The sequence below is a fragment of the Poromitra crassiceps genome (genome assembly GCF_964638095.1).
Source record: "Poromitra crassiceps genome assembly, chromosome: 16".
Lineage (NCBI taxonomy): Eukaryota > Metazoa > Chordata > Actinopteri > Beryciformes > Melamphaidae > Poromitra > Poromitra crassiceps.
This window is the reverse complement of record NC_139645.1, coordinates 35,099,614-35,114,085: the sequence shown is the minus strand read 5'-3', so window position 1 is coordinate 35,114,085 and position 14,472 is coordinate 35,099,614. Positions and strand designations below refer to the sequence as shown.

General features: G+C 46.7%; 1 protein-coding gene across 1 annotated transcript; it reads right to left on the bottom strand.

Moving 5' to 3' along the window:
• Positions 1-11,405: 11,405 nt before the first annotated feature.
• LOC310791345 (protein NLRC3-like) lies at positions 11,406-13,320 on the bottom strand. Its single transcript, XM_083653031.1, has one exon. It carries the CDS (start codon positions 13,302-13,304, stop codon positions 11,472-11,474), a length of 1,833 nt encoding a protein of 610 aa, XP_083509157.1. The 5' UTR covers positions 13,305-13,320; the 3' UTR covers positions 11,406-11,471.
• Between the last annotated feature and the right edge of the window lie 1,152 nt (positions 13,321-14,472).

Genomic DNA, 14,472 nt, shown 5'->3' with positions numbered 1-14,472 from the left:
CATGAAAATGCCCGTGCACTGGAGCTCGTGCCCGCAAAAGAGGCGTGGTTTTTAACAACTGCCAATCACAATGCAATATGGACTGCTCCAACTCCTACAGCGCCAGACACGCCTATTTCCTCATTCTATGAAACCGCAAATAAAAATCTGCGTTGGATATTATTACTGTTCCCGAATGACTGTCTAAAGTGACCACTTTTATCCACACAAGTAATTTATTTGAAGAGCGGTTTCGTAGGCTATCTACAGCTCTCTATCTACAGTCTTTTGTGGAAGCAATGTGTAATCTATCTCAGTCCAAAATCCGTATAGACCATTTAGGCTCAATGACTGATTGAATAATTCCTATAGGCTAATCAATAAAAAAAAAGAATGATAATACAATAAAAAAATGCTTCTGAACTGAATCGACACGGTACGTGCGGGCATAGATTTCATTTATAAAAAATAGCCTATTTTGTGGCCAATCACATTATGAACAGCTGAGTTGACACGGCAGGCACACCCATTTGTTCAATGAAAGCGCAGTGATCAGAGTTTTAGCGGATATTTAATGTAGCCTGTCAGAATGAAAATCCGCGTTGGATAGTCTGCTGAAAGACTGTCTAAAGCTGACGCTTGTATTCACATCAGTCATTTGATTTACTTTGATCAGCGATTTCTGTTTCCTACAGCAGCTTTTTGCGAGTGTAAAAATGTAAATGTGTAATCTCACTCCAATTTCCACAATCTGTAAGCCTATTTAGACCATAGATTTAGAAACGCATGCTCAATGAATAAAATAATGATATCCTAATAGCCTATAAAAGAGAAAACTGCTGAACTGAATTGAGACGATGCGGGCATAGTTTTCATTGATAAAAACTAGCCTATTTTGTGGTCACATGGCTATTGTAATGTCAGCAGAGTCGCATATCTCCATATTTCATATAATGATGCTGGAAATATGAAGTTCAATCACATCATACAGGCCAAAAGCAACACAGTTGCAGCTGCAAAATGCAGGAGTCGCCTAGATATGAATCATCTTAATATGGGATCGCCTGTGTGCAGGTGATCCCATATTAAATTGCTTAGATGTAGTAGGCTATTCCAGCATGTAGGCTATGACCATTTCAATTCCAACCCAACGTCAGTCTCAGCTCCGTTGCGCACACGGCACCGTGCGCTTTGGAGATGTTTATGTAACCTTTTTATGCCGGTTTAGTGATATTTCTCCACTCACTATTCAGCTGCAATCGATCAGCGGGATCAAACAACGTATCTAGGCTACTTGAGAGCACAAAAATGAATATATAAAAACATATTCCAAAGTGGTAAGTAGGGCTTAATTAAAATAGCCAACAAGTGCAAGGCTTTAGTCCTTGATTAACATTAACATTGATTAACATTACTCATTCAACATTACAATTCGTGCTCCTTCCTAGATGGGAAACTCGTCCAGAAAGGGGTTGGCCATTTTTCCAAACTGCTGATTCGATTGGTTCGTGGGCGGTGTATTTAAGGTTTAATCTTATCCTTGCAACTTAACCTGCTGCAGACCAGGTTAAGTGTGAAGCATAAGTTGCTATGGAAATATATGTCGGTAAGAAGTTAACTTGCTTTGTAGTACGGCCAAACCAGGTTTAAACCTGAAGTTACCTCGCTAAACCACTAATCTTGCTTTGTAGTACAGGCCCCTGGAGCCTGTACTACGAAGCTAGTTTAACAGATCCGCGATAAGTCCCTTTGATCTGGTTTGACTGAACAGGATCAAAGCTATCTAGTTAACTGATACTACGACGCTGGTTTTCTACTAGGTAAGTGGACCTGGGATCTGCCTGTGCACGCGCACGTTTTTCGCTCGTGCACAGGCGCGCGTCCACGTGAAAGAGGTGCGCTAGCCAATCACATTATGAACAGCTGAGTTGATCCACGCCCACACCCATTTCCACACCCATTTCCTCATTGAATGAAAAAGCGCAGCCACAGTGGTGTAAGAAGGAGAAGTAATGTTGTGAGCACGTCTCCTTTAAGAGAGGGGAAAAGAAGGGGGAGAAGAAGAGTGGAAGAGGAAGTAGACGTTGTTGATATTAGTTGGTGGCAAGCGGTGTTTTCCCCCCACATCCTGGACGTCAACCCACGCCAGCAACACGCCCTCGGGGAACTCAGTGGACTGATCAGTGAGTTAATACTGGTCACACGCAGTTTACCTGTGATTTCGCCGCGAACGCAGATATGCCAGGCCCAGCTGATCCTCCCGCTGGAGTGGTGGACAACGAGCAGGCGGCGCCGTCTCTGCAGCAAGCCCCGCCCGTGCGCGCTGCGCCAGCAGGTGAATCAAGCTCACTCCCTTTCAGGCTGGAGCTGCCGCAGCCGTTTCAGGGAGATGGGAGTGAGTCGTTTTTGACGTGGATTCAGCGGTTTGAAGTGGCGTTGAATGTTGCCCCATTTCACCATGAGAAATGCAGACTGCTGGCTGCTAAATTAGCAGGGCCAGCCTTCTCATACTGGCAGAGTCTCCCGGACACAGTGAAGGCAGATTATGAGGAATCAAAGAAGAGCCTCAGTGCTGTTTTTGGCCGCACTCAGTATCTTGCTGCTTTCCAAACATACATTAATGCCCGCCCACGTAAACACAATGAACCACTCGAGGTCTATGCAGCAGAATTACACTGCCTGATTAAAGAGTCCTTTCCCTCTTATGGTAATGAGGCCCAGAAGTGTGAATTATTTTGGAGGTTTGTAGCCGGGTTAGATCCCTCCCTCCAGCTTAAAATCCATGAACATGGAGCGACAACTATTGATGCAGCATTGAAAATTGCCACACAGTGTGAAAGGGCTCAGCTGGCCATGGCAGTTACATCCCCATCTCCGTTCATGTCTATTGCTGCCTCGCCACTGATAGGCCCCTCCCCCCCACAAATTCCAGGCATGGCAGAGCTGGCAGCTGCTATACAAGATATTAAAGCTGAACTGAAAGATATAAAGCGCAACCAGGCTGGACAAAATGTGGATGATCTGACACATCAAGTTGCCCATCTCCAGCGCCAGGTGTCAAGTGTGGCGGCACAACAAACTCGTCCCACATATGAGGACGGCCGGGGACGCAGTGCTACACGGGACGGACCATGGCCCCCCCATTCCCGTGGATATTCCCCCTCACGGCAGACCTCACCTCCAAGGCGTGCCCCAAGCTATGAGAGTCGGGGAAGCTCTCCAGGAGCCGGTGGTGGCTATCGCTGTTGCTGCGACATGTCAAAGGATGTACACCCCTGGCACGGTACTCCCCCCTCCCGTGGTTACTCGCCACACGGGCCACGCCACCCTCGTTCGGACAGTCCCTCCCGCTATCACAATGACAGGTTCAGGGGCTATCGGGAGGAAAATGGCTCCGGTAGGCGCCGTGAGGATCAATTCAGCAGGCGCCGTGATGCCTCTTCACCCCGCAGGGTGAGATTCGACGATTCTGAGCACCAGCGCCCAGAATACAGGAGCAACAATCCGGGAAACGGCTACTAGCTGGTGTCGTGGACCGGACACCAGCTTCCCTTGTGGGTAAGGTCCATGGGCCCACAACAAATGATGGTCAAATGAATAGTGACCACACTAACAATGCTATGTGTCCACCCACCACTGCTGCAGACCATAGTTATTTTCCTATGATTCACCTTAGCCTGGAAGGGCAGGAGGTCACCGCTCTGATTGACTCTGGCTCACACATTTCTGTCATTACTGAGGCATGCCGCAAGTCCATCCCTGCCCTACGTGCACGAGCTTTGAATAAGACATTTATCCTTGCTTCGGGCGTGACGGGACACACATTGGATATGCTCGGCACCATTGCAGTGGAGTTTCGTGCAGCAGGTCTCCCCCATAGACATGAATTCTGTGTTGTCAGGTCTGCCAGTTGCCCTGTCATTCTGGGGGTGGACTTCTTGACCCCACACCATGCCCTTATTGATCTCCAGAGGGGGTGTGTGTCCCTTGATGGGGTCCCTGTCCCTATGTTGCACAAGGAGGACTTGATACCGCTGCTGAGCAATGCCGTGTGCCATGTCACTGTTTCTGTGCCCCCACTCTCAGAAATGACTGTGACGGTGGGTTTGGGCAGCAACGCTCTGTGGGTGCCACCCCCAGGGAATTTTGTCGGGCTCCTTGAACCATGTCAAGACAAAGCTGATGGCCTGGCAATCGCTAGAACTCTTACCACTGTTCGGGAGGGGTTGGCTACTGTACGTGTTATTAACCCTTCCACCCATCCTGTCTGCCTTGCCAGGGGTTCCCCTATAGGTCAGCTACATGCCATCATGGGGCGGCCACAAGAGGAATACATGATTGTGGATGCTGAAAGTTGCCCCACAATCAACACAATCAGCTCATCTCAATCGACTCTGGGAGCAAGCCATTGCTCTGAGCCATCTGCAGCACCGGCCGTACCCCCAGTAAATATGGATGCTACCGGCTTGTCGGCAGGTGAGGTTTCAGAGCTGGACGCGCTGCTGGCTGAGTTTTCTGATATCTTCAGTGCCCACCCTTTTGATTATGGTCAAACGCATCTGGTACAGCATAACATAGACACAGGTGCTGCCGTCCCTATTAAGCTTCGCCCATACCGTGTATCACCATCCAAGCAAGCTGTGATGCAGTCGGAAGTGAACAAACTGCTAGAACATGGTATCATCGAAGAGTCAAACAGCCCCTGGTCAGCCCCCGTGGTGCTGGTCACAAAAAAAGATGGAACATACAGGTTTTGTGTGGACTTCAGGCGGCTGAACTCTGTAACGACTAAAGACTCACACCCGCTGCCGCGGATAGATGACACTCTCGACCGCCTTTCAGGTGCACAAGTGTTCAGCACATTTGATTTGACGTCTGGATATTGGCAAATTCCCCTCAACCCGGCGGACAGAGAGAAAACCGCGTTCTCAACGGGGACGGGGCTGTATCAGTTTCGTGTTCTCCCCATGGGCATTTGCAACGCGCCACCTAGTTTCCAGAGGCTCATGGAGCTAGTACTCCAGGGCTTGCACTGGACAGTGTGCCTCATTTATCTGGATGACGTCATTGTTTACAGCGTGGACGTCCAACAACATTTGCTGCACCTACGCGATGTGTTCCTCCGTTTCCGGTCAGCAGGTCTCAAACTGAAGCCTTCCAAATGCCACCTGGCCCAGCCCTCAGTTACATATTTAGGTCATGTCATCTCTAAGGATGGTGTCAAACCTGACCCTGTCAACATTGCAAAAGTATGTAACTGGCCGACACCACGCTCAACGACACAGGTGAGGGCGTTTCTTGGGCTGTGCTCCTATTACCGGAGGTTTATTAAGGACTATGCACACGTGGCAGAGCCCCTACAACACTTGACCCACAAGGATGTCCCCTTCGAGTGGTCAGCGGAGTGTGACACTGTTTTCCAAACACTGCGGGAAAAGCTCGCCACGCCACCCATCATGGCCTTCCCTGATTTGAACCGTCCGTTCTGGCTGTTCACGGATGCCTCAAATTATGCGGTGGGGGCTGTTTTGTCACAACGGACACACAATAGGGAGCATGTAATCTCCTACGCCAGCCATGTGTTATCACAAGCGGAACGCAAGTGGTCCACTTTTGACAGGGAGCTTTATGCCATTGTGTGGGCGGTGAACCATTTCCGCCATTACCTCGCATTCCACCCCTTCAACATTGTGACTGATCATAAGCGCTTAAACGGATGCCCTTGGATCGTGACCCTACTGGTCGGCGGGCACGCTGGGCAATGGACATTGATGTTTACGATTGGTGCATTGTGCACCGTGATGGGGCTAGACATCTGAACGCGGACGCCATGTCTAGACACCCTGAAGGAAGCCCTGTGGAGACTACTAGCCGGAGGGCAACATGCTCAGCTCCCTCTCACTCAATGCCAGTGGACATTGGCATGCAGGCCTCTCCCTGTCTGACACACACCACTCCCCCTGCTACTATCATGGGCGATCTGGGTCACTTAGGTAGTTATCATGACAAGGTGAATCTGGTTGAACTCAATTCCTCTGCCTGGAACCTCCAGGAACGCCAGCGGCTGGACATGGACATTGCTTCAGCATCTCAGTGGGTGGAGCAAGGGAGCAGGCCCCCGAGGTGGCGGCTGCAGCACTCATCCCCCTATCTGAAAAAGTTGTGGACCCAGTATGACAGACTGGTGATGAAGGATGAACTCCTTTGTCGGAAAAGTCACCACAAGTCTCAGAAGCACCCTCTTTTCCAGGCTGTCATTCCCACGTCACTCGTTCCTCAGGTCATGCAAAAGCTTCATGGGGACCCAAGTTCAGGACACTATGCATATGAAAAGACATTGGACAAAGCAATGAGACTATGCTACTGGCCACATATGGCAAGGGACATTCTCGCCTTCTGTCAGACATGTGTCGCCTGCCAGACACGTCGGTCCCCAGTCCCACGCTATCAGGCGCCCTTGATACCTATCCAGCCAACACGTCCTTTCCAGATTGTTGCAGCCGATCTTTCGGTGCTGCCCGTGTCAAAATCGGGCCACCGCTACGTGCTGGTAGTAATGGACCTTTTCTCTCGTTTTGTGAACCTTTTCCCATTGAGGGATCAGACAGCACAGTCGGTTGCGAAGTGCATCTTTGAACAATATATCCGTCAACATGGGGCCCCAGAGTCTCTGCTGTCAGATCAGGGCAGGCAGTTCGAATCTGAGTTGGTAAAAACCCTCTGTGAGTTCCTGGGGGTGCATAAACTCAGGACAACGGCATACCACCCTCAATGTGATGGAGCTGTGGAGCGGTTCAACCGCACAATGAAAAATGAACTGGCAAAGCTGCTCTTTGAAAAAGGGAGTGAGTGGGATGAGCACCTGCATCAGGTGGAGTTGGCGTATAATACAACAACCCATGCAGTAACCGGCTTCACACCATTCTTCTTGCTACACGGCCGGGAGGCAAATCTTCCTTTGGATATTCTGCTTCAGGGCCGCCCTGCACCACCACGGCTACTCTCCCATGACTCCCCAGCACAGTATGCCGACTCAGTAAAAAAAGAGGCTCTCTGAGGCTTTCCAGACAGTGGCCAAATCAAATGCTACGGCTAAACAGTCACAAAAACAGTACTATGACAGACACTTGAGATACTCCCCTTATGAGAAGGGAGACTTGGTTTGGGTTAGTGACCCTGCCCGTGACAATAAGTTGGCCCCACTGTGGATTGGCCCGTATAAGGTGTTGCGTCCATGTCGTGCTCCAGATGGGCACCCCCCTGTGACCTTTGAGGTAGTGGCCCCGTCAGACCCACGGGCCAACCCGAGAGTTCTACACTACAACCGTCTGAAACGATACTGTGCTCCTACCTCACCCTCCCAACATGAGGAGGAGCCGTCAATGCCTCTGCAAGCCCCTGCGACCACAGCCCCTGCGGTTCCACCATTGACCGCATTGGCAGGCTTCCTGCCTCCTCCTCTTCCTCCGGCCTTTTCCTCAATGGGCCAGGAGCGAGTCCCCTTAGCTCCTGATCTAAACGGTAACATGGTGCTACCAGGTTCCCCGCGTGGTTCCATAACTGGCCCAGCTCCACTTCCCCCCCCGCCATCCCTCTTGGGCTCCCCCGCCTCGGCTCCGGCTGTGCCAGGAAGTCAGGGAGCGGCCCCATTGCCTGCTCGACTGCCTCGAGTGAGGCGCCAACCGGGACATTTGGCGGACTATCTGTTGAGCTAAAAAAAAAAAAAAAAAAAAAAAAAGAAGACGAGGAAGAATGTGAATGAAAAAAAAAAAAAAAAAAAAAATGTTCTGCTGATTGTTTATTCAATAGCCTAGAATGTTGTTTTGACAGCTACAGCTGTTGCCCTTTATGGGTGTGGTTCTCGCTATGACTTTGGTTACTGCTATAATGTCAAGGGTTGTTCATTTTCACTGTTTTAAGAAATGAGGGCATTTCTTTGTGGGTGGGGGAGTAATGTAAGAAGGAGAAGTAATGTTGTGAGCACGTCTCCTTTAAGAGAGGGGAAAAGAAGGGGGAGAAGAAGAGTGGAAGAGGAAGTAGACGTTGTTGATATTAGTCTCAGACGTGTAAGGTGTACGACTGTACCTGTTACCTGACAAGTTGATAAAGTTCCATAAAAGCTGATCGCCTCCTGTGAACTCTGTAGAGCTGTGCAACAGAAGTGGAGTGATACAAAGCTAAGGAACAATTTAATACTATAATCAACTCCGTGATACCAGGGAAGAATCCGGTATTACAGTGGGATCAGAGATTTTAGCGGATATTTAATGTAACCTATGGCAGAATGAAAATCCGCGTTGGATATAGTTGGGGGAAGGACTGTCTAAAGCTGCCGCTTGTATTCACATCAGTCATTTGATTTACTTTGATCAGCGATTTCTGTCTCCTACAGCTTTGTGCGAGTGTAAATGTACATTAAATGTGTAATCTCAGTCTATAAATTTCCACAATCTGTAAGCCTATTTAGACCATAGATTTAGAAAGCATGCTCAATGAATAATGATCTCTATCACTCATTATGTGTGTGTGGTTGCACTGATCGAATAATTCATATATAGGCTATAATAATGATATCCTAATATAAAAGAGAAAACTGCTGGACTGAATTGAGACGATGCGGGCATACTTTTCATTGATAAAAACTAGCCTATTTTTGCTCATATATTGGCATACAGCCTACAGGACACAGTTCCAGCTGAAACATGCAAGAAGCCTGCATATTTAGTATTGGGGCTATCCCATATTTATCCCATCTATATTATATGTATAGGCTTTTCTGGCATGTAGGAGAATATCACCCTCACTCCATTTGAGGCTCCGTTTAGCCTATGATATGCGCTGCGGTGATTAATAGTGATCATATTTCTCCACGCATAGTTGAGCTGTTAAGACATAAAGTGGTAAGTAGGCTTAATTTAACACATTCAGTGCCACAGCGCTTCAGTAAAATTGTCTGGAGCCTGTGCCAGATTCACTTCCATTCAGTTGAAAACAGCTATAGAATTTTTTCTATTATGGCTATATTAACGGGGCTGGACTTTAATGAAACATTGAACACTCCTGCTTCTTCCAAAGAAGAAATTTTGTTTCTAGACAGTTCCATTATGAAATTACAGCCTCTCAAAAAAGTGCACTTTCAAGGGTTTTCTGTCGTTTTTTTTTATTTTCCAAGATATAGGCCCTTTTATGAATACCTTTTGCACTCTAATTTCGAGCACATTCACTGACTCTGGCTGGTGTTTTCTGATGTGGTGGCGTGTGGTGTGGTTTCTGTGCAGCCTGTGTGTGTCACACACCCCTCTCCCCCCCCCCCCCCACCCCCCCCCTCCCCCCTCCCCCCTCTCCCCTCTCCACCTCTGAGCTGCGGGCTCCTCCCACACGCACAGAGTTTGTTTTCTCGTTTTTGCCCCGGACAGATCCCAGCGCCCGTCAAGGAAATGATGCGCGCTGGCAAACGCGACTGAACGAAAAGGCTTGGCCGTTCGCCTTCGGATGCTGGCTTTCTAGGAAATCGTGTGGAGATAGATAGAAGCATAAGAGCTCAGTTGTGAGCGCGGATGCAGCCGAGCCCACTCTCCGCTGTAGGCAGAGCAATATATACGGCGCTGGCAGAAAGCATGCATCGGTTTCCACTTTCTCCGCTGTCTCCTGTACAAAGTAAAGGATCTGAGGTGGGTGGAGCAGCTCCTGTGACGATGTTTAAGGTGGCGCCGTGTGATCCCTTGAAGGGATTCATGCTCACTGGCTAGGTACGACCTTAAACAGCAGAATTATGGAATAATATGAATTATGATTTTAGGACGTCCACAGACGTCCTTGGCACTCCTCGTTACTTTTTTTTAGGACGTCCACAGACGTCCTTGGCACTGAATGTGTTAATTATGTAGCCTACAGAGCCACAAATGTTTTTCTTGTTATATTCTCAGTTGACTGCAATCTATTTTTCATATGGCGATCTTATATGAACGGTGAGTGACTCCAGAGAGCCGATTATATGGGTCTGTCATGGATTTTGATCTTATCCTCTGAAGCTAACCTGGTCGCGACCAGGTTAGCTTTGCAGCGTCAGTTGCCATGGTGATTGAAAGTTAACTTGCTTTGTAGTACGGCTAAACCAGGTTTAAACTCAAACTTACTCGGATAAGGCATTAAACTAGCTTCGTAGTACAGGCTACTGGTCTCTCAGAGTTCACAGCCACAAAGTCTGTTTACAGATTTAATGTAAAATGAGAGATTATCAAAGCAGAGCTGGGACTATAGCATACCAATCAAAACCTATACAGCATACTACTATGTCTACAACGACTTGTAGTATTACTACCACCACCAATAATAATAATACAAATAATAACATTAACAACAACAATAATAATGATAATAATGACAATAATAATAATAACCGATGATGATCATAATAATAATACTTACATGTATTATTATTGTTTTTGTTTTTGTTGTTGTTGTTGTTGTTGTTGTTGTTGTTGTTGTTGTTATTATTATTATTACTAGTGCAATACCCATGCCCGTTCCCTCCTTCCCTTTCTCCCCAATCACCCGGGGTACATCTACCCAGATGAAGATTCTGCACCCCCCCCCCCCCCCCCCCCCATGGGTACATCTAGCCATTCCCCTGCCCCCCATTCATACATTATTCTCTCCCACTCTTCACTGCCCCTCCGATTGGTGCAGTACCCATTACGCAGTGCCCGTTCCCCTCCCCCTTGACATCACTGATGTCATAATGAAAATGTAAAATATCACTGTGGCTCCAACCGTGAGCACATTTCTTGAATTTTTTTCTCACACTGCACTCGGTCAGGCCCCCTAAGTGCACTCCCCAAGTTTGAAGTCGATCCGACAACGGTTCTAGAGATACGCAATGGACAGACATACAGACACTGCACTCCCACTCTTCACCCCCCCCCCCCCCCCCACTCCCCCCGTTCTCCCCCTTGACATCACTGATGATGTCACAATGCCCTAAAGTGGCCTGCGAAGGTCTGAAAATGTAAAATTATTGATATCGCTGTAGCTCCCCCCATGGGCACATTTCTTTCATTCGATCCGACCAACAGTTCTCGAGATGCACAAAGGACAGACAGACAGACAGATTATGATAATTTATACAGTATCATATTGTTTGAAATTTTCCAAAAGTGGTTAATGTATCAGTAAAAACCACACATAAAATAATACATAATGCAAATTCATCGAAGCGTTTCTGTAAAGTGATTAAAAGTATATGAAAAGATTTTCAGCCTGAGCTCCACAGGCAGTTAAACCTTTGATAAAAAAAAAACTGCCTGGCACCATTAGAGTCAGTCAGGCTTCACCACAGATTTGGTCAGGTTTTAAGTTTTTAGCCTAAAACACTAAATTCATAAATATCTCTGACATGAGCTGAAGGCAGAATAATACAAGGGGGATCTTTCATATACACCAATAAAGAGTTGATAGACTTAAAGAATGAAACTCACAACCTATCTGTTAGATTAGTACTTGGAATGTGAAACTGAACTGACTAACCGAGCCTTCCTGCAGTTCCTCACAGCTGGGATCAGCCGCTGTCGTCCAATCGTCGATGTGTTGTAGGTCTCCAGGTCCAACACATCCAGAACCACCTCTGACATCTGCAGTATGTAGGCCAGAGCTGAGCATTGGATCTCAGAGAGATTATCTGATCTGTTCTCTGACTTCAGGAACTGTTGGATCTCCTGATTTACTGACCGGTCGTTCATCTCCATCAAACAGTGGAAGATGTTGATGCTTCTGTCTGGAGAGGTAGTGATGTCCTCATCGTTGTCCACTGTGTTCATCTTCTTCAGGTTGCTGATGGCTCTCTGGATGCTTTCTGGTGTGCTCTCTGTCTGACCCAGCAGGCCTCGCAAGAGTTTCTGGCTAGACTCCAGTGAGAGACCATGAAGGAAGCGGACAAAGAGGTCCAGGTGGCCATTTTCACTCTTAAGGGATTTGAGCATGGCTCTCTTCAGGAAGACATCCAGGGATTGTTCACTGTCTTTAGATCTACCTTCTTCTTCTTCTTCTTCTTCTTCTTCTTCTTCTTCTTCTTCTTCTTCTTCTTCTTCTTCTTCTTCTTCTTCTTCTTCTTCTTCTTCTTCTTCTTCTTCTTCTTCTTCTTCTTCTTCTTCTTCTTCTTCTTCTTCTTCTTCTTCTTCTTCTTCTTCTTCTTCTTCTTCACCACCCAGGAATGTCTCCAGAACCTTCTTATCCTCCTCCTTATCTCTGTTTGTGTGACAGTGGAGCATGTAGACAGCAGCCAGAAACTCCTGAATGCTCAGATGGACAAAGCAGAAGACCTTGTCCTGGTACAGCACACACTCCTCTTTAAATATCTGTGTGAAGACCCCTGAGTACACTGAGGCTGCTGTGATACCAATGCCACACTTCTTCAGGTCAGCTTCATAGAAGATCAGGTTGCCTGTCTCCAGCTGCTCAAAAGCCAGTTTTCCCAGAGAGAGAATCATCTCCCTGGTATCTGTCTCAGTTCTCTCAGGAAACTTGATGTTTTGCTGTTTGGACTGAACCAGCAGGAAGTGGATGTACATCTCAGTCAGGGTCTTGGGCAGGCCCTCTCTCTCACTGGCTTTGAATGAATGAAGATGTTCCAGAACTGTAGCAGTGATCCAGCAGAAGACTGGGATGTGGCACATGATGTGGAGGGTTCGTGACGTCTTGATGTATTTGATTATTCTTTCGGCCTGCTGCTCATCTGTGAATCTCTTCTTGAAGTAATCTTCCTTCTGTGGGTCAGTGAAGCCTCTCACCTCCGTCACCATGTCAACACACTCAGGAGGGATCTGATTGGCTGCTGCAGGTCGTGTGGTTACCCAGATGTGAGCGAAGGGAAGCAGATTCTGCTTGATGAGGTTTGTTAGCAGCACGTCCACTGAAGTCAACTTGGTAACATCAGTCTCAATCTTGTTGTTCTTGAAGTCCAGAGGAAGTCGACACTCATCCAGACCGTCAAAGATTAACACAACCTGGAACTCGTCAAAGCTGCAGATTCCTGCTTTTTTGGTCTCAGGAAAGAAGAGATGAAGAAGTTTCACCAAGCTGAACTTTTCCCCTTTCAACAGATTCAGCTCTCGGAAAGTGAACAGGAATATGAACTGTATATCCTGGTTGGCTTTGTCTTCAGCCCAGTCCAGAGTGAACTTATGTGTTAAGACTGTTTTCCCAATGCCAGCCACTCCCATTGTCATCACTCTTCTAATTGGTGTATCTCTTCCCGGTAAGGGTTTAAAGATGTCTTCAGATCTGATTTTTGTTTCTGGTCTCGCTGGTTTCCTGGATGCTGCTACCATCTGTCTGACCTCATGTTGATCATTGACCGCTCCAGTCCCTCCCACTGTCATGTAAAGTTCTGTGTAGATCTTATTCAGAAGTGTTTTGTTTCCTGCTTTAGCAAACCATTCATGCAGACACTGAAACTGCTGCTTCAGTCTAGATTTGTGATGACGTTGACACGCAGCAAGAGTTTCTGAAAGACCAAACAACATATTCAATCAATGAGAGTGAGTAAAGAGTAATGCAAACATTTCCTGATAATTTACACATTCCCAACTCCATGGACTCTATTCAGCTCATTACTGGTGGGTGGATAAGCAGGACCTGCCTGGGTGTAAGGTAGCTGTTGTAGAATTGGCTGTTATTACTCAACCAGGAGTTTTAGAGCTGACCAGGCCAAGGCACACCTGTGCAATAAATAATCATGCTGATAAAACGGCATATAGATATGTCACACCTGTCAGGTGGATGGATTATCTTTGCAAAGGAGAAGTGCTCACTAACACAGATTTAAACACATTTGTGAACAAAATGAAAGGAATAAGCCTTTTGTGGAACAAGCCTTTTGTGTGCATATAAAAGGTTTTAGAACTTTATTACAACTCGTGAAAAATAGGAACATAATTTTTTGTCAAGTATAGTTTGAGGTGAACAGGAAGGGATATAGTAAGTAGAGCTGTACAGGAAATGATTTGCACGTTTATTATTCTTGCATCAATAGGAATATTTGTATGAGTGATTTAGGTACCGACCTTCTTTCAGCTCCACTGTTACTGCAGGAAAAGAAGTATAGGAAAGAATATGTTAAACAATCACTCTTAGCATAAATGAATAACTGAATCATTGGATGTCTGCTAAATGTAAGTTCAGCCGAAGATAAAGTTTAAATAGTTTGATCAACGACGAGTTTCAGAGCTAACCAGGCCATGGCACACCTGTGCAATAGAGTAGTGCAGGGATGACATATTTCTGTAAGCGCTTTCTGAAAATCATGTTTAAAAAACCCATTTATGCTTCAAAAGTCATAAAAGTGGTGCCAGTTTGTGAAGATGATCTTGCTGATACACAAACTTCACTGTTTCATAAACTTGTGTTATTATATTGCCTTATCTCATGCATTTAACCTAAATCTCCATACACAAATCCCATTGCCTTTTACACGTACTCATTCCTGTGGTAATCTAT

Bases quoted from the DNA above. Each gene is read 5' to 3' on its own strand.
- LOC310791345 (XM_083653031.1), bottom strand. From the start codon at position 13,304: ATGGTAGCAGCATCCAGGAAACCAGCGAGACCAGAAACAAAAATCAGA.